This window comes from Rhinoraja longicauda, chromosome 7 (assembly GCF_053455715.1).
Source record: "Rhinoraja longicauda isolate Sanriku21f chromosome 7, sRhiLon1.1, whole genome shotgun sequence".
NCBI lineage: Eukaryota > Metazoa > Chordata > Chondrichthyes > Rajiformes > Arhynchobatidae > Rhinoraja > Rhinoraja longicauda.
Genome location: NC_135959.1, coordinates 10,668,791 through 10,695,329, shown reverse-complemented (window position 1 = coordinate 10,695,329; position 26,539 = coordinate 10,668,791). Strand labels below are relative to the sequence as shown.

General features: G+C 44.4%; 2 protein-coding genes across 3 annotated transcripts; one reads left to right on the top strand and one right to left on the bottom strand.

The window, feature by feature from the left end:
* Positions 1-413: 413 nt before the first annotated feature.
* Positions 414-2,907, bottom strand: LOC144595079 (macrophage-expressed gene 1 protein-like). The gene has a single exon (XM_078402092.1). It carries the CDS (start codon positions 2,812-2,814, stop codon positions 643-645), a length of 2,172 nt encoding a protein of 723 aa, XP_078258218.1. The 5' UTR covers positions 2,815-2,907; the 3' UTR covers positions 414-642.
* Positions 2,348-26,179, top strand: nipa1 (NIPA magnesium transporter 1). Of its 2 annotated transcripts, XM_078402093.1 has the most exons (6): positions 2,348-2,454; positions 11,018-11,220; positions 14,347-14,394; positions 16,080-16,170; positions 16,921-17,081; positions 20,625-26,179. In XM_078402093.1, exons 2-6 carry the CDS (start codon positions 11,106-11,108, stop codon positions 21,131-21,133), a joined length of 924 nt encoding a protein of 307 aa, XP_078258219.1. In that variant the 5' UTR covers positions 2,348-2,454; positions 11,018-11,105; the 3' UTR covers positions 21,134-26,179. The 2 variants fall into 2 exon arrangements, with proteins under 2 accessions (XP_078258219.1, XP_078258220.1); XM_078402094.1 differs by lacking the exon at positions 14,347-14,394.
* The last annotated feature ends 360 nt before the right edge of the window (positions 26,180-26,539 follow it).

Here is a 26,539-nt window from a genome sequence, read left to right as displayed (position 1 = left end):
AAGTTATAGGTCAGTGACTATTGTTTACTAAGGAATGTAAAATGTATAACGTATGGGTTCTGTTAAAACTTAAATAAAATATTTTAAAAAATTTTTTTTTTTTAAAAAGCAGCTTCTGTGAGTAAAATGTGTTTTGCTTATTTTCTGAACTGATCTGTTCTGCTTCTTACTGACATTTTAAGGGTAAAACTTCCTCCTTTCACCTCCAAGACCACACTAAGACCTGGAACACCCGCTCTAAACTTCTGACCCTTGGAAAGATTTAAATTTGTTAATATTTTTTACTGCCTTATCCATCACATCTTTGACGTGTGATGGACACTGTATTTACATGGTAAGTTGTCGTAAAATGCTAACAAATAAAGTGAATGAATCGGACTTAATTTTATTTAGCAAAAACACACAACTGGATTTTAATATTTTATTGTTTTTATATCTCAATGTTACAGTTGTATTAGACATGGCTACATTTATTCTTAGTTTGTAGCACCAGTTTTAGTACAGTTCTTATTGGTCTTATTGTTCAACTGCGGGTAATGTTTCATTTCACTACACATTTATGTGTATGTGACAAATAAACGACTATTGACTATTAGGCTCTGCAGTCCTTGTTCCAGTTGTGGATCAAGGAGGTAGTGGGATTCAGGCATCTGTTTGGGGATTAGGAGAGCAAAGTGTATTGTCCTCAGAGCTGATTGTGGATATCACCTGATGTTCCACAGCCAGAGCTTTGTATCCGCGCTGCCTCCGTCGCTTCTTGACGAAGAAGACAAGGCAGAGAATGCCAATCAGGGCCAGGACGACGGCAATGGAGATGCCAACTGCCGCCCCAACTACTCTGGAGGGATTCTCCCCGCCAAATATGCGGCGGGCGTCCGAGATGGGGACCACCTTCCACTGGTTGGTGACCGTGTCCTTCACCCAAGGCTCCTGGTACTCGGACATGACCACCACCGTGTTTGTGGAGCCCATGGTGAGCAGAGGGAGCTGAGCGAACGGCGGCAGGTTGATGGGGACAAGATTAAGGTCATTGAAGGAGCCGGACTTCACGCAGTAGAGGACCTGGCAGCTATCGCTGATGGCAGCCAGGTGCTGGCTGTAGCCGGCGGGACACCGCTTGGAGTAGACACTGGGCTCCTGCTGCCCGTCGGCGCTTGGGCCTGGGGCCAGGGCTGCCGACGCGTTGCCCGCCTCGCAGCTGCTGAAGAAGCCGCCGAAGGGCACCGAATAGCGGAAGCCCATCTCGTAGTCTTGGCTCACGCAGACCCGCAGGTGCTGGAGGAGGCGCAGCGGGTAGAAGGCCGCGGGGCAGGAGCGGCCTTGGGTCAGCGGGTTGCTGGACATTCGGTCGTACAGGCCACCGAAGAGGTAGCCCGAGTTCTGGGGCAAGACAACGCCGGGCGTCGCCGCGCACCAGTAGGCCTCAAAACCGGCCTGGCTCACGTAGTGGACGTCGCCGCATACGTTGTCGCAACAGCTCAGCACCAGCCAACACGAGTGGCAATGGCTTTCACATTCGTAATGGCTCCTACCCTCCTCCTGGAAGCCCGAGTGCAGGCGGACGGCCGTGTATCCAGTGGGACAGCTGTGGGCCCCGGTCAGGGGGTTGCTCTGGGCCAGCTTGGCACACATGGACTGGGCGTCGGGCCCCGACACCGGAGTGCACTCCTGGTAAACGCCACCGAAGGTGAAATTCGTGCCGTCCTCCTTGCAGGAGCCGTCGTCGAGGTTGGCCTGGAAGTTGAAGTTGTGCGAGTTGACGTCGACGCAGCCCGGGCGAGTGTTGACGCGGTAGTAGAGAGCGATGGCGCTCTCGACGGCCCGGGAGAGCTTGGTAACCGTGGGCCCGGGCAGCTCGGGCACGTTGAGTAGGTGGATGAAGAAGTTGAGGGGCCGCCCGCTCCTGTCGATGGCCACCAGCTGGTTGGAGATCTCCTGTTGCCATTTCTTCAGGGTGATTCCGGGGTAAAAAGGCACGCCGCCGTGACTCTCGATCCTCGAGTGCGACCTGTTGCCCACGTAATGGCGGGTGAACTGGTCGGTACTCTGCTCCTGGCTGCCCAGGCCCACGTTCACCGTGTGGAAGAAGGTGACTCCTGCCGACGCTTTGATGCTGGATTTTTGACTCCAACTTTCGGACACAAAGTTGGATCTGATCTGGTCCTCCTGCACCAGGCTTGTCCCGGCATCGATACCCGTCAACACGTGGGTCCCGTAGTTGAGAACCAGCAACTGGGCGTAATATTTGGCAGCTTTAGTCTGGTTGTTCTCAATGTGATTGGCAATCTCGATCAGCTGCTGCTTGAAGCCTTGGTCCAGCTGGAAATCGGGTACGGATTTGACCTTGTATATTAAGTTCCTCACCTGGATTCTAGTGGTCACGCTGCTGTCCTGCACCTGTCGAGCCTTGACCCTCTCAACACTGGCAGAGAACTTCGCATTCAGGATAGGGAGGTAGGACACCTCAGCGTTGACTGAGGCACTGGTGGAGCTTTTGTAGTCCGTCCATTTTGTGATCATTTCCGACACGATGTCCATGCTGGTCTGCTTCTGGGGCACCACGTAGACTTGGTCTGGGATGAAGTATTGTCCATCCTCGGTGATTTTACACGTAGAGTAGCTGATGTTCATCACTCGACCTCGGTCGAGGTTCCTCAAGTTGTCCCAGCCTCCTCCCGGCACAACCTCGAGAGCAGTCAATGTTTGAGCTTTTCTGCACTCAGTCAAGCCATCCCCCCTTGGCTCTCGAAGCCCGTTGTCTATCGCCCTTACCGAGAGAACGTAGAGAAGGACAGGGACCAAACTCGGAGACATTTTCAAAGGTCCAGTGCGCTCACCTCCTCACCCGACGAGATCCACCGGCTAGTAAGCTCCTGCTGTTAAACTTGTTTCTGTTCATTGTTGGATGTTTCACTTTCAACCCGGTGACTGTGTTTCACAAAATAGAAAGTGAAACTGCAAAATGCATATTCCAAACTTCTGTCTTTGAGTCACTCCTTGTTTACCACTGCTTCTTACAGTATCAGTGATTTTACTTCAATTTCAAACATTACTCATTGTGCAGAGAGAATAGGTAGTAGTAGGGGGTCGGAAAATCAACTGCTCAAACCATTCTTACAGTATCAGTGATTTTACTTCAATTTCAAACATTACTCATTGTGCGGAGAGAATAGGTAGTAGTAGGGGTCGAAAAATCAACTGCTCAAACCAGCTGCACATGAGATGCCTTCTGTTTCCTTTACAATATATAAGAAACAGAAATGAATTTAATCTCATGGGCCAGTTATGTTGGAAAGTGGAACATCATTTCAGCCTCTTCCAATATTGTTAGATATGAAGAGAGTTATTCTATCTTTGAAAAATAAGTTTAGGTTTATTATTATCACCTGTAGTGAGGTACAGTGAAAAGCTTTCTTTTTGCACGCAATCCAAATGGATCAGATAATCCCATACAAGTCAAACTCAAGTACAATAGATGTAGCAAAGGGGAAGAGACAGAGTGCAGAATATAGTTCTCAGCACTGTAGCGCATCAGTTCCATAGACACTGTCCATTGTGCTCAGTGGGACAGAGGTGATCTAGCATATGGAAGGACCATTCGGAAGCCTGATAGCAAAGGGGAAGAAGCTGCTCCACAGTCTGGCAATTTGTGCTTTCAAACTTCTGTACCTTCCACCGGATGGGTGTGGAGAGAAGAAGGAATGACCAGGGTGGCACAAGAACTTGATTATGTTGGCTTCTTTTCTTGGGCAGCATGAAGTGCAGATGGAGTCAATAGACAATAGGTGCAGGAGGAGGCCATTCGGCCCTTCGAGCCAGCACCATCATTCAATGTGATCATGGCTGATCATTCTCAATCAGTACCCCGTTCCTGCCTTCTCGCTATACCCCCTGACTCCGCTATCCTTAAGAATCAATGGTGGGAAGTTTGATCTGGGTGAAATCTACAACTCTCTGTAATTTCTTGCCGTCTCGGATTTAGCGCAACGTGTTGGCATTCTCTACTATGATAAATAGTAATATTTATGGAATATCAAGTCAAGAATGTTTATTTGTCATGTGCACCAGTATGACCTGGAACAATGAAATCCTTACTTACTGAAGTTTTACATCCATATTAATGCAATTTGGAGTAGAAATCAATGCCCTGTTTGCCTTCTCGATGAAAATAAAAGAAGCCATTGGAAGAAAAGTAAGGACGTTCTTCTGAACTAATATTTATAATTCAAAAGGGATGTTAGTAAATATTGGGAGCCATTGGGTCATGAAGGTATACAGCATAGAAACAGCACCCCTTTGTCCATGCCGACCAAGTTGTCAATCTGGGCTTTTGCCTGCACTTTGACTCTCTGATCATGAAAGACAATCTAGAAATGGGAGTTTGTCAGTCTTTTAAATAGGTATCCATTTATCTAATCAAGGGACTATCTTACGTGGGGCATTTTGGTCGTCATGGGCAGGTTGGACTCAAGAGTCAAGTCAAGAGTATTTTATTGTCAAATGTCCAAGAGAGAATGATGAAATTCTTACTTGCTGCAACACAACAGAATATGTAAACATAGTACATTGTTAATAATAATAATAATAATAATAGTCTATTGTAGTTCAGAGCTGATTTGAGGTTGTAGTATTTAATAGACTGATGCAGCGACTCCGATAAATCCCTTCAATGGTGGGGAGGTCAGAGCCGGTGATGGACTGGGCAGTGGTCACAACTGTTTGCAGTCTTTTCCGCTCCTGAACGTTCAAGTTGCCGAACCAGTCCGTGATACAACCAGTCAATATGCTCTCTACTGTACTCGAGGGTCTGCTTCCGTGCTCCATGACTCTATGACTCTAGGTGTCCAGTTCAGTGTGACATCACAGGGACAATTTAGCTTAACAAAGTGAAGGACACCAGAAACACACCAGGGTAACTAGCACCTGTCCCCCTTGAGCACATTAAACCTTGGCATTGCCAGTTTGGTCAAAGCTCAGCATCCCTTCCTTAAGTGCAGGCTAATAGTCCAGTGATCCTAAATCCAAATCCGATCCCTCGAAAATATTGCCAAAGTTATTCAAAGTATGTTTAACTTTTATTTATACCCAACTCTTAATGTAAATTTGAAAATTTGAATAACATAGGGTTTTTGGTGGGGGGGGGGGGAGATTTAATAGGATCCTGAGAGGCAATCTTTTTACCCAGAGGGTGGTGTGTATATGGAATGAGCTGCCAAAGGAGATAGTTGAGGCTGGTACAACAATAACAGTTAAAGGACACTTGGATGGGTACATGGATCGGAAAGGTTTAGGTGGATATGGATCAAATGCAGGCAAATGGGACTTGCTTAGAAGGGGCTTTCTTGACCGGCATAGACAGGTTGGGCCGAGGGGCCTGTTTCCGTGCTGAATGACTCTATGACCAGGAAACAATTTTTAAGTTGTAGCTTGAAAGGCGTGAAGGAGCAGCATCCTGAAACATCAACAGACTGCTCCAGCGCAGCAGAATGTGCAGGTTCAATGCCCACACACTGTGGCTGTTGGTCTGTTGGGAAGTCTGCATGATCAGCCTGGAGTGACTGATTTTCCTGCCATTCTCATGGCTTCTGTTCAGCAGTTCCTCACAGGTTGTCATGCAGAAAACGTAAGTATCAAGCCAATTCTGAGAGACAGCAAATCTGGATAACATTGCGCTGTGAAGATGTTTCATTCGCATTTTGAAATGAGAGAACTATAAACAGGACCACCTCCACCACAATGCTTTCAATAGAAATTGGCAATTTTAGACAAAATGTGTCAGGAGGAACTGCAGATGCTTGTTTAAACTGAAGACAGTAACAGAAAACTAGAGTAACTCAACGGGTCAGGTAGCATCTCGACTCAAAACATCACCTATTCCTTTTCTCCAGAGATGTGCCTGGCCTGCTGAGTTACTCCAGTTTTTTGTGTTTGTCTTTGGCTATCTTATACTCACTTTAGTTTAGAGATACAGTGTGGAAACGCACCCTTCTACCCACTGAGTCCACGCTGACCATCGATCACCCGTTCACATTCCTTCCATGTTATCTCACTTTCGCAAACCACTGCCTAAATACCAGGGGCAATTTACAGAGGCCAACCAACCTGCAAACCTACACGGCCTTTGGAATGCAAGAGGAAACCGGGGCACTCAGTGGGAACCCACGCGGTCACAGGTAGAATGTGCAAACTCCACACAGACAGCACCAGACATCAGGATCAAACCCGGATCTCTGGCGCCGTGAGGCAGCAGCTCTACCATCTGCGTGACTGTGCAACCCCCAATTTAAAATAGTTTTGTTTGTATGATGTACTTCAACAGTATTCCGCTAATATAGATAGTAAATATGTGATACAGCAGGTGGCATAATCATAAATGAGTTGGAATACTAATTCCGATAAGTTTTGTATAATTTTAAATCTGCATGTTTAGCCTCACCATACAGCCTTTCCATCACAAAGTGCATCCCTGACACATCAAAAGGCCACTTCATACAAGCAAGCATTGAGGCATCTGGAAAGGAACTGAGCATGAATACCCAATATATTTAACAGGAAGGATGCATTGGTCATAGCTTTCACATCCTTAATGTACCACCCATGTTTTTTGATCTTTGACACTGTCATTTACAGTCGGGGATTAATGCAGGCCAGATATTTGCAACATTATTAAATATTGTATGTTTACTGCACAGCAACTGGTCTTTAAGACAATAGACAATAGGTGCAGGAGGAGGCCATTCGGCCCCTCGAGCCAGCACAGCCATTCACTGTGATCATGGCTGATCATGCACAATCAGTACCCCGTTCCTGCCTTCTCCCCATATCCCTTGATTCTGCTATCTTTAACTCTATCTAACTCTCTCTTGAAAGCATCCAGAGAATCAGCCTCCACTGCCTTATGAGGCAGAGAATTCTACAGATTCACAACTCTCTGGGTGCAAAAGTTTTTCCTCATCTCTGTTCTAAATTCTTATTCTTAAACTGTGGCCCCTGGTTCTGGATTCCCCCAACATCGGGAACACGTTTCCTAACTCGAGTGTGTCCAATCCCTTAATAATCTTATATGTTTTAATAAGATCCCCTCTCATCCTTCTAAATTCCAGTATATACAAGCCCAGTCGCTCCATTCTTTCAACATATGACAGTCCTGCCATCCCAGGAATTAACCTAGTGAACTTATGCTGCACCCCCTCAAGAATGTTCTTCCTCAAATTTGGAGACCAAAACTGCACACAGGTGCGGTCTCACCAGGGAAGGGCTCTGTACAACTGCAGAAGGACCTCTTTGCTCCTGTACTCAATTCCTCTTGTGATGAGTTGCCTGAACTGATCCATCTCAGTTTTCATTCACATTATGAGCCTCCAGGTTCCTTGTTCATCCAAGCCCATTAATACATGAAGAAGAAACCTCTTTTCTGAGAAGTTTAAAGACATTTGGTATATCTCCAAATACTCTTACAAACTTTTATAGATGTACATGTTGAAAGTATCCTGACTGGTTGCATCAATGCTTGGTATGGCAATTCCAATACACACAGGACTGTCGAGAGTGGTGGACTCAGTGGGTCCATCATGGGCACAACCCTCCTCACCGTCAAAAGCATCTACATGAGGCACTGCCTCAAGATGGTGCCATCCATAACCAAGGATCCCCACTGGTGCAGTGGTAGAGTTGCTGCCTTACAGTGCCAGAGACCAGGGTTTGATCCTGACTACCGGTGTTGTCTGTGTGGGGTTTGTACATTCTCCCTGAGTCCGTGAGGATTTTCTCCGGGTGCTCTAGTTTCCTCCACATTGCAGAAGTAGGTTTGTCGGTTAACTGGCTTCAGTTGATTGTCCCAAGTGTGTAGGACAGAACTAGTGTATGGGTGGTTGTTGGTCGGTGTGGACTCGGTGGGCCAAAGGGCCTGTTTTCACGCTATATCTCTTGAAGCTAAAAAAAAAAGCATCATCTGGGCTACACCTTCTTCTCACAGGTACTATTGAACTGGATGTACAGAACCGTGAAGTCCTGCACCACCAGGTTCAAGAACAGCTACAGTGCCCTCCATAATGTTTGGAACAAAGACCCATTATTTATTTATTTGCCTCTGTACTCCACTATTTGAGATTTGTAATAGAAAAAATCACGTGGTTAAAGTGCACATTGTCAGATTTTATTAAAGGCTATTCTTATACATTTTGGGTTCGCCCATGTAGAAATTACAGCTGCGTTTATACATAGTCCCCCATTTCAGGGCACCATAATGTTTGGGACACATGGCTTCACAGGCTTTTGTAATTGCTCAGGAGTGTTTAATTGCCTCCTTAATGCAGGTGCAAGAGAGCTCTCAGCACCTAGACATTCCTTCAGTCTTTCCATCACCTTTGGAAACTTTTATTGCTGTTTATCAATATGAGAACCAAAGTTGTTCCAATGAAAGTCAAATAAGCCATTGTGAGACTGAGAAACAAGAGTAAAACTGTTAGAGACATCAGCCAAACCTTAGGCTTACCAAAATCAACTGTTTGGAACATCATTAAAAAGAAAGAGGGCACTGGTGAGCTTACTAATCGCAAAGGGACTGGCAAGCCAAGGAAGACCTCCACAGCTCATGACAGAAGAATTCTGTCTATAATAAAAAATCCCCAAACACCTGTCCAACAGATCAGAAACACTCTTCGGGGGTCAGGTGTGGATTTGTCAATGACCATTGTCTGCAGAAGACTTCATGAACGGAAATACAGAGGCTACACTGCAAGATGCAAACCACTGGTTAGCCACAAAAATAGGATGGCCAGGTTACAGTTTACCAAGAAGTAGTTAAAAGTGCAACCACAGTTCTGGAAAAAGGTCTTGTGGACAGATGAGACGAAGATTAACTTGTATCAGAGTGATGGCAAGAGCAAAGTATGGAGGAGAGAAGGAACTGCCCAAGATCCAAAGCATACCACCTCATCTGTGAAACACAGTGGTGGGGGTGTTGTGGCCTGGGCATGTATGGGTGCTGAAGGTACTGGCTCACTTATCTTCATTGATGATACAACTGCTGATGGTAGTAGCATAATGAATTCTGAAGTGTATAAATACATCCTATCTGCTCGTGCAAACAAATGCCTCTAACCTCATTGGCCAGCGGTTCATTCTCCAGCAAGACAATGATCCCAAACATACTGCTAAAGCAACAAATGAGTTTTTCAAAGCTAAAAAGTGGTCAATTCTTGAGTGGCCAAGTCAATCACCCGATCTGAACCCAATTAAGCATGCCTTTTATTAGCTGAAGAGAAAACTGAAGGGAACTAGCCCCCAAAACAAGCATAAGCTAAAGATGGCTGCAATACAGGCCTGGCAGAGCATCACCAGAGAAGACACCCAGCAACTGGCGATGTTCATGAAACGCAGACTTCAAGCAGTCATTGCATGCAAAGGATATGCAACTAAATATTAAACATGACTACTTTCATTTACATGACATTGCCTCCTGCACCTATTTCCTATGACATTGCTGTGTCCCAAACATTATGATGCCCTGAAATGGGGGGACTATGTATAAACATTGCTGTAATTTTTACATGGTGAAAGGGAAATGCATGAAAATGGCCTTTATTAAAATCTGACAATCTGACAAAATCTGACATCTTTAACCACATGTGATTTTTTTTTTCTATTACAAATCTCAAATTGTGGAGTACAGAGACAAATAAATAAATGATGGGTCTTTGTCCCAAACATGAACAGCTACTTTCCTACAACCATCAGGTTCTTGAATCAATCAACCTCAACAATGGAACACTATGCCCCCTCTTGCATTTTATTGGTGTATTTTTCTAATTATGTTCTTGCACTAACGTTTTTTTTTACAATTTTATGTGTAATTTATGTGCCGCTTATATATAATTTGTTTTTGTGTGTTTGTCTGTCTATATGCCAGAGTGGCAGCAAACAAGACTTTTCATTGTACCTCTACCTCACCGTACACATGCACATGTCAATAAACATGAACTTGAACCTTTCTATTCTTATTTATTCAAATAAACATCTGGTTTCAAGTGTCATGGGTGTTTAGTTGTCATGTGTATCAGCAATGGAACACTGAAATTCTTACTTTCTGGCGTTTTACAGGGCCAGTAACGCAATAATGCACAAAATAAACATACAATGGTCATAGAATAAATGAACAATCAATTGAGAGTTGAGCAAGGGACATGGTACACAACTTGTGAAAAAGTTACCCCTCGGGTTCAATAGACAATAGGCAATAGGTGCAGGAGGAGGCCATTCGGCCCTTCGAGCCAGCACCGCCATTCAATGCGATCATGGCTGATCATTCTCAATCCGTACCCCGTTCCTATCTTCTCCCCATACCCCCTGACTCCGCTATCCTTAAGAGCTCTATCTAGCTCTCTCTTGAATGCATTCAGAGAATTGGCCTCCAATTAAATCTTTTCCCCCTCACCTTAAATCTATGTCCCCTGGTTCTCAATTCCCCTGGAGACTGTGTCTACCCGATATATTCCTCTCATGACTCTGTTCACCTCTATAAGATCATCATCATCAACCCCCCCACCCCCATTTTCCTGTGCTCACGTGACAATAAACCTAAAAGTTTCATAAATGTGGAAACTAATCTTTATTACGTTTTCTTTTGTCCTCTTGGAGCCCCAAAAAAACTACTTGATTCGTTACAACCTGTAAAATAATGTGTAATTTTCTGTTATCAACAGAATGGATTATCCTATTGTAATTTTTTTGGTATCATTTAAAAAATAAATTCAGACATGATTGTATTGGCGTATTTAAACGTGGCATTTTGGTGCCTAGTGTTGCATTGAGAGCACAATAAGGGTGCGCCACTGCAGAGGCGGCGAGGAATTCCGTGGAGAAAGCGCTTGTGCAAGTTTTTTTTCCGACTGCGCATGTGGGAACAAGGAGTTGCATGCGGAAGTAGGGGGCTTTTAATAGTTTTCGGTGGAATTTTTTTTAACGAGTATTATTTTCATCGAGTTGGAAATTAAATGCGTTTCTCTTTATTTGAAAGACCCGAATTGTCCTGCAGCGGAATCTCAGCAGCGTTGCGGTGCAGCGTTGGTGTGGGAGTGGCTGCGAGCTGAGACCACTGACCCAGGATGGAGCCAAGTGCAGCCGCCTCCACAGGGCTAGCTGTCGCCGTGCTCTCCAGCATAGTCAATGGTTCCACTTTCGTTTTGCAGAGGAAAGGCATCCTTCGTGCTGAGAGCAGAGGTGTGTAAACAAATCCCTTCCCCCCCCCCCCCCCCCCAAAAAAAATTCATCAAATTAAAGAAACACTTGCTCTTTAGTGGACAAGTGTGCATTTGCCAAAGACAACATCTGGATTATGAATGAATGAAGGAAGTGCAGATGTTGATTTAAACTGAAAGATAGACACAAAAAGATGGATTAACTCAGTTGGCCAGGCAGCATCTCTGGAGAAAAGGGATGTGTGATGTTTTGGGTCGAGCCTTCTTCCAGACTGAGAGTCAGGGGAGAGGGAAGTGAGAGATATAGACGGTGATGTAGAGAGATATAGAACACATGAATGAAAGATATGCAAAAAAAGTAACGATGGCAAAGGAAACAGGCCATTGATAGCTGTGGCCTAGGTGAGAAGGAGTACAGACAATGAGACTCAACAAGATGACTTTATGGCTAGATTGTGGAGTCTGAAGAAGGGTCTCGACCTGAAACGTCACCCATTCCTTCTCTCCAGAGATGCTACCTGCCCCGATGAATTACTCCAGCTTTGTGTGTCTATCTTCAGTGTAAACCAGCATCTGCACTTCTTTCCTACAAATCTAGATTTTGTACTGTGCCTAAGACAACATCTAAAAGAGATTCAGTGGTCTGGTTAATGTGCCCTTCCTTTTTATGCATTGACAGCAGAATACTTCCCACAGATGATACAAGATCCGCACTGTCATCAACAATGCTGTAATGCCTTATACAATGTAGAACAGTACAGCACAGGAACGGGCCCTTTAGCCCACAAAATATTTGTGCTGAACATGATGCTTAGCTGAACTGATCTCATCTGCCTGCTAGTGAACCATATCCTCCATTCCCTGCATGTGCCTATCCAAGAGCTTCTTAAACACCACTGTCATATCTGCCTCCACCACTACCCCAGGCAAATTCATGGTAGGAGCAGAATTGGGCCATGTGGCCCATCACGTCTACTCCGCCATTCAATCATGGCTGATCTATCTCTCCCTCCTAACCCCATTCTCCTGCCTTCTCCCCATAACCCCTGGCAATGTGTTCCAGGCCCCCACCATCACCCTCAGTGTAAAGAAAAACTTGCCCCGCACATCCTCATTCTATTTTCCTCCTCTCACCATATATCTATGCCCTCCATAATGTTGGACATTTTCACCCTGGGGGAAAAAAATTCTGACTGTCGATCCTATCTATGAGTACAAATCTCCCCTCAACATCTGATGTTCCTGAGAAAACGATCCAAGTCTATCCAATCTGACCCTGTAGCTGAAACCCTTTAATCCAGGCAGCATTCTGGTAATTTAATTTATTTTTTAATTTAGAGGAAAACAGGCCCTTCGGCCCAACTAGTCTGTGCCGACCAGCGATTCCCATGCACTAACACTATCCTACACATTAGGGACAAGTTGCATTTATAGGAAGCCAATTAGCCTGCAAACCTGTACATCTTTGGAATGTGGGTGGAAACCGGAGTACCCGGGGAAAATCCATGCAGGTCACAGGGAGAACGTACAAACTCCGTACAGACAAGCACCCATACTCAGGATCAAACCCAGGTCCCTGGTGCTGTAAGGCAGCAACTCTACCACTGCCCCACCTTGCCACCTTAGGTAAAGCTCATCTCCAAAGGTTCCACATCTTTCTTGTAACATCTATATTTTTTGCTGAATTATATGCCAAGTTTCACTTCTATCATCTCAGTATGCAACTATTTGCCCCATGTCCCTCTAAACCCTTACTGTCCATGTATCTGTCCAAATATCTTTTAAAAGTCAGAATGGTAAAATGTTTCTACAGCTTCCACTCGCAGCTCATTCGAGATACGAACTACTCTCGGAGTGAAAAGGTTGCCCCTTAGGTCCCTTTTAAATCCCTCTCATTTTCAGCCAATGCCCTCTAACTTTTGAATCCTCTACCTGGAGAAAAATACTTTGTTTATTTGATCCATGCCCCTCCCGATCTTGTACACCTTAATAAGGTCACCCTACCATCCTAGCCTCCATAGAAAAGAGTTCCAGTTTATCCAACCTCTCCTTATAAGTCAAGCCTGCAAGCCCAGATAATATCCTGGTGAATCTCTGATGCACCTGCTACAACTTAATAACAGCCTTCCTATAACAAGGTGGCCATAACTGTACATAGTACTCCAAGTTTAGTCTCACCAACAACTTGTACAGCTGCATCATGATGTCCCAACTTTTCACTCGATACCCTTGCCGATGAAGGCAAAGATAGATTGGAAAAATTGAGATACACGGAATTGTAGATGCTGGAATGCAGGGTCCTGACCTGAAACATTGCCTATCCATTTCCTCCACAGATGCTGCCTGACCCACTGAGTTCCTCCAGCACTTTGTGCTTTGTGGTAGATTTGCTTATCGCGGAACTCAACGTTTACCAAAGAAGGAAACAAAGCTGAAATTGGGGAAGTTGAATGAATTGTATGATGCAAAGAAGCATATGATATATAAACCAATAAATTGAGGAAGTTTGCTCTTTTCGATCACCTCAGAATGTCCCACACTGTGTGTGACTTGCTATTGCAAAGCAGACTGTCACATGTCTGTTTATAACTAGCCTGTTAATTAAAATGAAATTTGGTGTACATGAGAAAATATGATGCAAAGTAAATAGTTTAAGTTTAGAGATTCAGCTGGAAACAAGCCCTTCAGCTCACCGAGTCCAACTCGCTGACCAATGATCACCTGTACATAAGTTCTATCCTACACACCAGTGACAATTTTATAGAAGCCAATTAATCTACAAACTTGCACGTCTTTGGAAAGTGGGACAAAACTGGAGCACCCAGAGAAAACCCACCCAATCACAGGAAGAACATACTGACAGCACCCATGGTCAGGATCAAACCCGGCTCTATGGCGGTGTAAGGCAGCAACTCCACTGCCACTGTACCGCCCCGAATGATCAGTCCTTCAAAGAATTTTTTTGTTGCTAACGTTAACCATACTTGGTCAAAGGCACAAGGTGCCTATCCCTTGACAGTCCTGTTCAGTTGTTGGAATAGAGATTCTTGGATCAAGAACCAATTTGTGACATAACTTTCCTTCAAAAATCTTTTCTTTTAAAATGTCAGCTTGCTGAGAAAATATTAACTTTTTCTTCTTTTAATAGGAACTTCCTACTTAACAGAATTGATTTGGTGGATTGGAACTTTAGGAAGTAAGTATTAGTTTTCAAAATGTTCGGCACCACTTCCCGTTTGCAGACCTCTCCTCTGCATTCAACACCCTGCAGCCACCACAATTTTGCTTCGCTGCCCAAGCTGTAGGACACAGAGGAGAAGGGCAACCTTTGTCCCCAAAGCTGTTCAGCTCCTCAACTCCCAACCACCTCTGGCCTGGTGCTCACCCTGCTAATCCCTCCCCCCCAATAGTCTTTGTACTACTCTACATGCCTTTGTAAATTGCCCCACCGGGACAAATAAAGCGTTTTGAACTTTGAACTTGAACTTGAACTAAAAGTTGGTTGCTTCACTCTCCTAACTCTGTATGTGGCACTGCCCATAAAATCCTATGCGATGGTAATGTTTAACTGCAGAATTTATGTTTCCAATGAGATCCACGTGTGTTCCTCCAGTCAGATATTCCTTTCACACAAAGGCTTAACCATCTAGACATCTAAGATTCAAAAATTATTTCTCTAATCCTTACTGCCTCTTCCTCCTTCAAGATGACCCTCAAAATCACCTTTTTCCTTTGGTTTCGATATACAGCATGGAAACAGGACCTTCTTCCCATCGAGTCCTTGCTGACCAGCAATCACCCGTACGCTAATTCTATCCTACACACTAGGTACAAATTCCAAAAGCCAATTAATCTACAAACCTGTACATCTTTGGAATGTGAGAGGAAACCGGAGCACCCGGTTCTTTGGCATGCTTGAGCTGCCAGTTGCTCTACCAGCTGCACTGTCCAAAAGAAAACACTGTAGAAATATAACTTGTCATTACTGAAACCATGTTCATATAGGAATTGGTAGTACCCGTGAAGGAAATGTATTTACGCGACATGGAGAATATGGGAATGGCCTGAATGCTGGGATTTGGGAGGTCTGCAATGGGATAAGCTGGCAAAATTGGGCATGTTTTGAGGAGGGTCGAAAGAGTCAAGAGTGTTTTATTGTCATATGTCCCAGATAGAACACACATCCCCCCCCACAGCGGTTCCCCCAAGCTGGGACCCATTGTCCTTTATTCTCCCACCTTCCCCAATTGTCCATTGTTCTCCCCCCACCTCCCTCACGGCGCCCCCCACCCCCCCCATGCCGGGTCCTCCATTGTTCTTCCCCTCCCCTCACGGTGGTCCCCTCAAGCTATCATCGACCGTGGGGCGACCCGCGAGGCTTCACCTCCGCTGAGGCCCCATCGTCACGAGGCTTCACCGCTGCCGAGGCCTCACTGCTATCGAAGCTCCACTTCACGCCTTGAAAGATACGTAAAAAAATTATTCTGTGGCAGAAAGTAAATAGCCTTGTATTCCCCATACAAATGTTGTAATTAATATTTTACTCTGAAGGATTTGCCACCTGTCTTACAGGTGGATGTAGATTCAAAGACCAACACAACCTGTGTTGTCACATATTGGTGCCTTCAAGTATTCCATTATCCTCATAGAATCCAGCATGGAAACAGGCCCTTTGGCCCATCTCGCCCACGCCATCAAGTTGCCCCATCTGAGCTAGGCCCATTTGCCTAAATTTGGCCCATATTCCTCTGAACCTTTCCTATCTATATTCCTTTCCTTATTTATAGCATTCTTGAACATATCCTTCTGAATGTCTAGTTTTAGTTAAGTGTCTAAACACATTTCTGTTGATAATGGTTAATGATTTTCTCCATGTTACAGTGGGACTGGGTCAAATAGGAAACTTCTTGGCCTACAACATTGCTCCAGCTGCATTGGTAACTCCACTTGGAGCTCTTGGTGTGCCATTTGGGTAATGTTTTTATTTGACCTGTATGTTTTGTAATGATGTGTAGAAGGAACTGCAGATGCTGGTTTACACCAAAGACAGACACAAAATGCTGGCATAACTCAGCGGGACAGGCAGCATCTCTGGAGAAAAGGAATAGGTGACGTTTCAGGTCGAGACCCTTGTTCAGACTCTGAGTCTGCATAGTCTGAAAAAGGGTGTCGATCTGAAACATCACCTAGAGATTTGCTGCCTGACCCGCTGAGTTACTCCAGCATTTTGTGTTTATATTGATGATTGGCAAAGAAGTTTTTTCTTACCAAAGTTTATGGTTGGGCATCTGTGGTATTCCCATTCATTTGTTTAACTATTTCATGAATAGTTATGTGACTACACTGCTGATTTGTCTGTGTCTGCTCTGAATGGTTCTTACTTTAAATGCGTTCTCCTTCCAAAGCCAGTTTATTAGCACCTGGCTAAGGTGAGGCAGATGCTCTCCCCACTTCCAGGAACATAAGCTCCTGGATTGTCAGACTAATCTAACTTAAAATTGTTAACATTCTGAGAAACTGTGATAACATTCTCTTTAACTTGGTCTGAATGCAGTCAACCATTTGCACTAAATAATTTTGGAAATACCTACTTAGAACTCTTAATAATAGAGCAAGAATCTGGTGATTTATTTTGTCAAAGTGAACACTTGTTCATAAATAGGTTTTTAAGATGTGCTTTCGATTGTGCGCTGACTTTTACTTATCTTAATATATTCTTCAGGTCACTCTTGGCTTCTTATATGCTGCAAGAGAAGCTAAACTTGTTGGGAAAACTAGGATGTCTACTGAACTGTGCTGGGTCAGTTGTACTGCTCATTCATGCTCCCAAAACAGACAACATAACATCAAGGGTGCAACTTGAAGAAAAACTTTTAGACCCAGGTAAAATTGTATGTTTATTCTTTTTTGTTAATAACCTTGACAAGCAGATTGCAATACTGCATTGTTTGAAAGTCACTATATAAAGTTGTTGAAAGAAGGAACTGCAGATGCTGGCTTACAGAAAAAAAGATACAAAGTGCTGGAATAACTCGACAGGTCGGGCAGCGTCTCTGAAGAAAATGGATAAGTGATGCTTCAGGTCGGGACCCTTCTTCAGACTGAGGCCCAGCGCAAATTGGAGGAACAACACCTCGTATTTTGCCTGGACAGCTTACACCCAGCGTTACTTCTCTAACTTCAAGTTAACCCTTGCTTTCCCGCTCTCTCCATCCTTCACCCCTTCCCAGTTCTACGACCTGTCTGACGGTCCTCGATTACATTTTATCTCTGCTTTGATGTCACCTTCTCCTAGCTAATAATGATTTATTCTACATTTTCTTTTATCTCCATCCCCCTTGTCCCGTTTTCACACCTTTAACTTCCTTACTCTGTATCTCCCTCTCCCCTGATTCAGTCTGAAGAATGGTCTCGACCCGAAACGTCACCCATTCCTTATATGCAGAGATGCTGCCTGTCCCACTGAGTTACTCCAGCATTTTGTGTCTATCTTCGGTTTAAACCAGCATCTGCAATTCCTTCCTAGATGCATCATCTATCCATGTTCTCCATAGATGCTACCTGACCAGCTGAGTTATCTCAGCACCTTGTGTCTTTTTTATACATAAAGATGTTCTTGTTGTTGCATTATGAATACAAATTAGAAACAATGAATAGGTGAAACTTTCTCGGGAACAGCTTTTACTACTCTGTTACCTGACTTCTGAATGATCCTTCCACAAGCTTCCTTCTGCAGTTGTACAGAGCCCTAGTGAGACCGCACCTGGAGTACTGTGTGCAGTTTTGGTCTCCACATTTGAGGAAGGATATTCTTGCTGTTGAGGGTGTACAGCGTAAGTTTACTAGGTTAGGAGGAGGGGGAGTTCAACGAGATCTGGGTGTCCTAGTGCATCAGTCAATGAAAGGAAGCATGCAGGTTCAGCAGGCAGTGAAGAAAGCCAATGGAATGTTGGCCTTCGTAACAAGAGGAGTTGAGTATAGGAGCAAAGAGGTCCTTCTACAGTTGTACCGGGCCCTGGTGAGACCGCACCTGGAGTACTGTGTGCAGTTTTGGTCTCCAAATTTGAGGAAGGATATTCTTGCTATGGAGGGCGTGCAGCGTAGGTTCACTAGATTAATTCCCGGAATGGCGGGACTGTCGTATGTTGAAAGGCTGGAGCGATTGGGCTTGTATACACTGGAATTTAGAAGGATGAGGGGGGATCTTATTGAAACATATAAGATAATTAGGGGATTGGACACATTAGAGGCAGATAACATGTTCCCAATGTTGGGGGAGTCCAGAACAAGGGGCCACAGTTTGAGAATAAGGGGTAGGCCATTTAGAACGGAGATGAGGAAGAACTTTTTCAGTCAGAGGGTGGTGAAGGTGTGGAATTCTCTGCCTCAGAAGGCAGTGGAGGCCAGTTCGTTGGATGCTTTCAAGAGAGAGCTGGATAGAGCTCTTAAGGATAGCGGAGTGAGGGGGTATGGGGAGAAGGCAGGAACGGGGTACTGATTGATAGTGATCAGCCATGATCGCATTGAATGGCGGTGCTGGCTCGAAGGGCTGAATGGCCTACTCCTGCACCTATTGTCTATTGTCTATTGTCTATTAATTCCCGGAATGGCGGGACTGTCATATGTTGAAAGACTGGAGCGACGAGGCTTGTATACACTGGAATTTAGAAGGATGAGAGGGGATCTTATCGAAACGTATAAGATTATTAAGGGGTTGGACACGTTAGAGGCAGGAAACATGTTCCCAATGTTGGGGGAGTCCAGAACCAGGGGCCACAGTTTAAGAATAAGGGGTAGGCCATTTAGAACGGAGATGAGGAAAAACTTTTTCAGTCAGAGAGTTGTGAATCTGTGGAATTCTCTGCCTCAGAAGGCAATGGAGGCCAATTCTCTGAATGCATTCAAGAGAGAGCTAGATAGAGCTCTTAAGGATAGCAGAGTCAGGGGGTATGGGGAGAAGGCAGGAACGGGGTATTGATTGAGAATGATCAGCCATGATCACATTGAATGGCAGTGCTGGCTCGAAGGGCCGAATGGCCTACTCCTGCACCAATTGTCTGTTGTCTAAGCCAGGGTACTGTCTGATTCACCTCAACCCCATTGAGGACATTGGACTTTGTCTATTGAACAGAGGCACTATAATGCTGAGAAATATTATTTGTTACCCTGTATCTTCCCCTTTGCTTTACAATTATACTTGTTTGACTTGGAGTCTTAGTGTTGCAGCATGGAAACAACAGGCCGTTCAGCCCAACATGTCCATGCCGACCAAGATGCCCTATCTAAACTAGTCCCATTTGCCTGCATTTGATCCGTATTCCTCTAAACCTTTCCCATCCATGGACCTGTCCAAGTGCCTCTTAAATTTTATTTTACCTGCCTGAACTACCTCTGGCAATCCATTCCACATACCCACCACCTTCTGAGTAATTTGAGTGTATTTATGTAGGGTATTATCTGATTTAATTGGATAGCAATCAAAACAAAGTTTTTCATTGTGTACACGTGACAACACTAAACTTAAACCCAACCATAAGTATCAGGTAGTATCGTTCGATGTAATACTTCCAACATGTATCCACTGTTGCATATTAGTCCAGTCTGAATTTTACTTTAATTCTATTCCTTTAACTCAAATAGTTTATCATCAACAATTGTCTGGAACACCACCCTTCTATGTAATAGGGCTTCTTTCATGATTCATTTCACAATTTGGCCCTGTAAAGGTCAAGGAGATTATGATTGAAGCACCTCCTTGTATATTCAGGTCACCTGCTGTTTTGGTTGTAATTCTGCAGTTCATCCTTAATCTAGTTCTGTTGATTCATTCACTTATTATTGGAAAGTGATTTAATACCACGTTTGTTGAGTTTAAAAAAAAAGTATTGTCATGTCAGCCTATTTTCAATCTATTGGGATATTACCAGTGATCATTTTGCACAAAACTACAATTTTCATCTCTTAGATTAGTAGCGGGGGTCTCTAGCATTTGAGTATCTTATTTTGTGACACAGAGGGAGGCCATTTGGCCCATGCAATCCATGCTATCTCCCAACAGACTATTCCCATTCCCGTTCCCCCTAATTCCCTTTTCTTCCCTGTAACCTATTTTCTCAGTAACTCCCCTTTTGATCATTTTTGCTACTGAAGGGACAATTGACATAACCAATTAACCTATCAGCACGCCATTAGGAATGTGGGAGGAAACCAGAACACCTGGAGGTAGTACAGAGAACATGCAAACTCTACGCAGACAGCACCCGTGGTTAGGATCGAACCCAGGTCCCTGGAACTGTGAGGCAACAATGTTAACCACTGCAGCATTAATCCATTTGGTCCTTGTCATTGCTATTTATGGGGGTTTGGACAAGGGAAATAAAATGGTTTAAAAAGTTTGACCATTCTCAAAATGTTTTTCCTTTACAGTGTTTCTCGGCTATATCTGCATTGTTCTAGCACTTCTTGTATTGCTGATCTTCTGGATTGCACCTTCCCATGGCTCGACCAACATTGTTGTCTACATTGGCATTTGTTCACTACTGGGCACCTTCACTGTGCCAAGCAGTAAAGGCATTGGCTTAACCACTCAAGATGCATTCAGCAACAACCCGGCAAGTCAAAGAGCCCTGTGCCTTTTTATCATTCTGCTAACAACACTGCTTTGCAGTATTTTTCTGCAGTTTATCTATATTAATAAGGCACTGCGCTGCTTTGATTCCTCCTTGTTTGGTGCTATATATTACGTGTTTTTTACAGTTTTAGTCATATTGGCATCTGGAATCCTCTTTCAGGAATGGAGTGACGTTAGTTTTGTGGACTTTCTGGGAATGCTGTGTGGATTTATCACAGTTTCAGTGGGGGTCATGCTTTTGCAGGTGTTCAAAGGATTTGCAATCTCTGTCACTGACTTAAAAAGCCACTTCAAAGAAACATAGCCACTAAAGCATTTACTCTCACTGCTTTACAGCTGGAGTTCTGTTTCTGCCCAGATCTGCAGTGAACATCGTCAGATATTTAGAAAATAGCTGATGGGAATTGCAGAATATGTACTTGGGATAATATGTCCTTATGTACTTGGGATATGTCCTTATGTACTTGGGATAATTTATGTGATCCAGTTTAGTTTGCACTTACAGTGTGGAAACAGGCCCTACAGCCTACCATGTCAACGCCGACTAACAATTACCTGTACATTAATTCCATGTTATCCCATTTTCACATCCAACACACTAAGGGCAATTTACAGAATTAACCCAATTAACCTACAAACCTTTGAAATGTGGAGGGAAACCGGAGCACCTGGAAAAACCACACATGGTCACAGGGAGAACGTACAAACTCCGTGCAGACAGCACTAGTAGTCAGGATCGAACCCAGGTCTCTTGCACTATAAGGTAGCATCTCTACCTGTGTACAACTTGCTATTCGAAGGTAGACAAAATACTGGATTAACTCAGCGGGTCAGGCAGCATCTCGGGAGAGAAGGAATGGGTGACGCTTTGGGTCGAGACCCTTCTTCAGACTTAGTTTTCCGGGGAGGGAATAGACAGATAATATTTTGGATCAGAACACCAAAGGTTTGAAGGATATCAATCTGAAGAGCCATCTGTCCCTTTGGTCCATGCCCTCCAGAGATGCTGCCTGACCCTTTGACCCAGAGATGCTGCGCTGACCAGCACTTTGGGTTTTGCCAAGTTTCCAGCATCTGCAGTCCCTTGTGCCTCCTGTGGATCTTTAGTTTTATTAGGAGTGCGGGGGAGGGGGGGAGGGTCATAGTGATATTTATCAATTTTCTCTCCCCCACCTTCCAAACCCTGCACCCCACCCTCCACATCGATTAGTGGATGGCACAGTGGTGCAGCATTAGAGCTGCTGTCTCACAGCGCCAGAGACCCAGGTTCGATTCTGACTACAGGGAGGAGTTAATGCGTTCTCCCTGTGACCACGTGGGTTTTCTCTGGGTGCTCTGGTTTTCTCCCACATTCCAAAGACATGCAGGTTTGTAGGTTAATTGGCTTTGGTAAATTGCCCCTTGTGTGCAGGATGAGAAAGTGGGATAACATAGAACTAGCGTATCGGTGATTGACGGTCGGTGTGGACTTGGTGGACCAAAGGGTCTGTTTCCATGCGATTTCTCTAAGCTAAAACAAAAAACCTCCAACTTTAAGAGCAGCTGTTAACTTTCACTTTAGACCCGCCCTGGTGATATATTCATTTAACAATAAACAATGGAGACCTGCATCCTGTTATGCTGCAGATATACTTTCCCTGGACAATAATTACTTAAAGGTTAAAATGGAATTCCCAAATGTGCTGGTATTTCATGAACTTGGGTCAGCCCTTTTATTTTTATTTTCAGTTTGTTAGGCGTGCTCCTTTGGAATTTGAAGTCTCTTTGTGCAGAGCTTTGTAACAAATTGCCTTCATTCACTACATTTATGATCTTTTACAATACAATACAATATATCTTTATTGTCGTTGTACAGGGGTAAAACAAGATTGGGAATGCACCTCCCATACGATGCAATAAATTAATTAGCTAGTCAGTATTAATTTAAACAACCCAATGAAACAAATTTGAACAGTTTTAAAACAGAATAATGTGCAAGTAGATCTGTGCCGGTTCACTGTGCGATGTGACCATCCGGCTCAGCAGGACCGGTTCATAGCAGCTATGGCCCTGGGAATGAAGCTGTTCCTGAGTCTGGAGGTGCGGGCGTAGAAGGCCTTGTATCGTCTGCCTGATGGTACAAGTTCGAACAGACTGTTGCAGGGGTGTGAAGAGTCTTTGTGGATGCTGGTGGCTTTTCTGAGGCATCGTGTGTTGTAGATGCTCTCCAAGGCTGGTAGCTGTGTTCCGATAGTCCTCTGAGCTCTATGGACTACCCGCTGAAGAGCTTTCCTCTCTGCTTTCGTGCAGCTGAGATACCACACAGTGATACCAAGATATTGTCTGCAACTTCTACAGTGAAGAATTAAGCTCAGGACAGGCATATCGAAACAAAGAACTGCAGAAAAAAAGATAGACACAAAATGCTGGAGTAACTCAGAGAGTCAGGCAGCATCTCTGGATGAAAGGATAAGGTGACGTTTCGGGTCGAGACCCTTCTTCAATGCAGAAAGGAAGGAAGGTGTAACACAATAGTCAATAGTCGTTTATTTGTCACATACACATAAATGTGTAGTGAAATGAAACATTACCCACAGTTGAAACACTAAGACCAATAAGAATAATCAATAAAAATGCAATAACACATACAATCATACACTAACACCAAACAAAAGAAACATCCATCACAGTGAGTCTCCTCCAGTCCCTTCTCACTGTGATGGAAGGCCAGAATGTCTTTTCTCTTCCCTGCCGTCTTCTCCCGAGGTCAGGCTGTTGAAGTTGCCACGTCGGGGCGGTCGGGGCTCCCGACATTGAAGCCCCCGCTGGGCGGTGAAAATCCCGCGGCCTATTCCAGGCGGCGCCGGACGGTGAAAGGTCCGCGGCGGGCCGACCCAAGCCCCGCGATTCGGGGCGGGCGAAGAAGCTGTCGCTGCCGCTACCGGAGCTCCCGATGTCGGCCCCCACTCAGGGGCCTGCGAGCTTCCGACGTCCACGCGGCCCGCGCTGGAGCCTCCGGAGACGAGTCGCAGCCGTTCCCGCAGCATCCGCAGGCAGCCAGCGCCGCAGTTGGTGAGTCCGGGCCGCGGGCTCTGCGAACCAGAGCCCCAGTTGGTCCCAGGTGCATGGCCGGTGGTAGGCCGCAGCGGGAACGGAAATACGACACAGAAACAAAGTTCGCGTCTCCGTTCGGGAGAGAGAATTTTTTACAGTTCCCGTTCCCTCCCACCCCCTCCCCCCACATAACATACAAACACTACACCATATTAAAACTACAATTCATACAAAAACAACAAAAACACAAAAGACAGACGGACTGCAGGCAAGCCGCAGCTGCGACGGCAGTGCTGTTCAAAGATAGACACAAAATACTGCAGTAACTCAGCGGGCCAGGCAGCATCTCTGGAGAGAAGGAATTGGTGACGTTTCAGGTCGAGACCCTTCTTCAGACTCCTCCTTCAGACTCCTTCTTCAGACTCCCTCTGTGGACTCCCTCTGGCTTCACAATCCGCAAATCTTCAAACCTGTTTCATATCTTCCTTTCTTATCTATGGCCTTTGTTCCAATCAACTACCTATCAAACCCACCCTCCGATCTCTCCTCCCCGCCTATGTCGACCGATTACCTCCCACGCTTTGTCCTGCCTCTCCCCCAGTTCCAGCTTTCTTCTCCCCTCCCCCTACAATCAGTCGGAAGAAGGTTCTCGACCCTATAGGTCGCTTAGCCATGTTCTTCAGGAATGCTGCCTGACCCGTTGAGCTACTCCAGCACGTTGTGTCCTTCAAGCCAAACATGAGCAGTTTGTAAACAGTGGTGTGCCACATTTGTTCATTTGTACAAGGGTAAATTTGGAGTTCTACTGTGCAAGGCCTGGAACAATTGTGTACGGTGATGAATGCAGAACAGTATTCAGAATGCAGAACAGAACTGAAGAAGGGTCTCGACCCGAAACGGAGCCTGAAGAAGCGGTCTCTGGATAGAAGGAATGGTTGATGTTTCGAGTCGAGACCGCCGAATGGCCTACTCCTGCACCTATTTTCTATGTTTCTATGACACAGTGGATGTGGAGAGGGTGTTTCCAGCAGTGGGAGTATCTATCACCAAGGGGACAGCCTCAGAATAAAAGGACACGCCTTTAGAATGGAGATGAGGAAGAATTTCTTTAGCCAGAGGGTGGTGAATCTGTGGATTTCATTGCCATAGTTGGCCGACCATTGGATTAAAGCGGAGATTGAAAGGTTCTTGATTAATAAGGACGTCAAAGGTTACGGGGAGAAGGCAGGAGAATGGGGTTAACATAGAAACATAGAAAGTGAAAAAAAAATCAACCACTTGGCTCAGGGCATTTATATTGCACTGAATATAAATTATCCTGATCAGTGTATCCAATTCAGTAATATGTTGAAGGTTTTTGCGCAATAGAATAAGTGATTAAAACACTTAACAACTTCCAACTAAACTAGTCTTCAAATTTAGGTGTATGAATAAAATTAATTCTGTACAATAAAGCTTGATGATGCATAACATTTTGACAATTCCAGACTGGCCCTTATGAAGAATCTGCTGGAGGAACTCAGCAGTTCAGGAAGCATCTGTGGAGGAAAATGGACAGAAAACATTTTGGGCTGGGATCCTTCATTCGATTCCCCATTTCTCTCCACAGAGACTGCCTAACCCTCAAGCAGTTTGGTTATATTTTTGCTCCAGATTCCAACATCTGTGGCATTTGCAACCCTTTGGCTTTCATTTCAAAGATTTCATAGTGTGCTGTCAAATTTCGTTAGCCTTTTCAAGTGCCATAACCCGAATGGTATTATTCAAAAGTTGATTAATAATATGTTCTCAAATAATAGATTCGTTCCCCCTTTTAATGATCCATTCTCAGAAGCTATGTATGCACTGGATGTTGTCACAAGGAACTGTAGATGTTAAAATATTGAGGGAAAGTCCCGACCTGAAATGTCGGCTCCATTTCCTCTCCAGATGTTGACTGACCTACTAAATTCCACCAGCATTTTGTGTTTTGCTTTACACTGGGCGTATTAGGCTTGTATTTAAATCTAAAGATAACATTTAATTACTCAGGATTTGTGATAGGTGATTTTTTAAACTTTTATAGAATTTTCACAATTTATGCAATACTTGAAAGAGAAGAAATGGGCAGCGATAATTTATTAAACTGGTGTACTTCCAGTTTTAACTGCTTGGAACATGTAATTATTTTGTACGGCTACTTCTCTGCAAAGAATTTCTTACTGAAAGTGCAAATAATCCAAAATAATCATGCCTTTTGTGCCTATGAAATGTTTTGTAGCAGAAAATATATATTTTATAATTCCTTTTAACATTTTCCCACAGGATAAGTGTAATGTATAGCATGGAAGTTATAATAAAGATTAATATTCATGTCATGTAGTTTTGACTCCTTTCTTTCCAGAATTGGTTTCAGGGCTGAAACTCATGGTTATTTGTTTTGCTGATACAGCATTGGATGTATTATTTTTTTTAATTAGCATGTGTGTGCTAAGATACAATGAAAAACATTGTTTTGCATGCTTGACAAATACCACATGTGAACGAGTGTAATGAATTCATACATATGTACACAAAAAGCTGGAGTAACTCAGCGGGGCAGGCAGCATCTCTGGATAGAAGGAATGGTCTCGACCCAAAACGTCACCCATTCCTTCTCTCTAGAGATGCTGCCTGTCCCACTGAGTTACTCCAGCCT

Bases quoted from the DNA above. Each gene is read 5' to 3' on its own strand.
- nipa1 (XM_078402093.1), top strand. From the start codon at position 11,106: ATGGAGCCAAGTGCAGCCGCCTCCACAGGGCTAGCTGTCGCCGTGCTC. The intron at 11,221-14,346 runs GTGTGTAAACAA...TTCTTTTAATAG, and splicing joins CCTTCGTGCTGAGAGCAGAG to GAACTTCCTACTTAACAGAA. The intron at 14,395-16,079 runs GTAAGTATTAGT...TCCATGTTACAG, and splicing joins GTGGATTGGAACTTTAGGAA to TGGGACTGGGTCAAATAGGA.
- LOC144595079 (XM_078402092.1), bottom strand. From the start codon at position 2,814: ATGTCTCCGAGTTTGGTCCCTGTCCTTCTCTACGTTCTCTCGGTAAGG.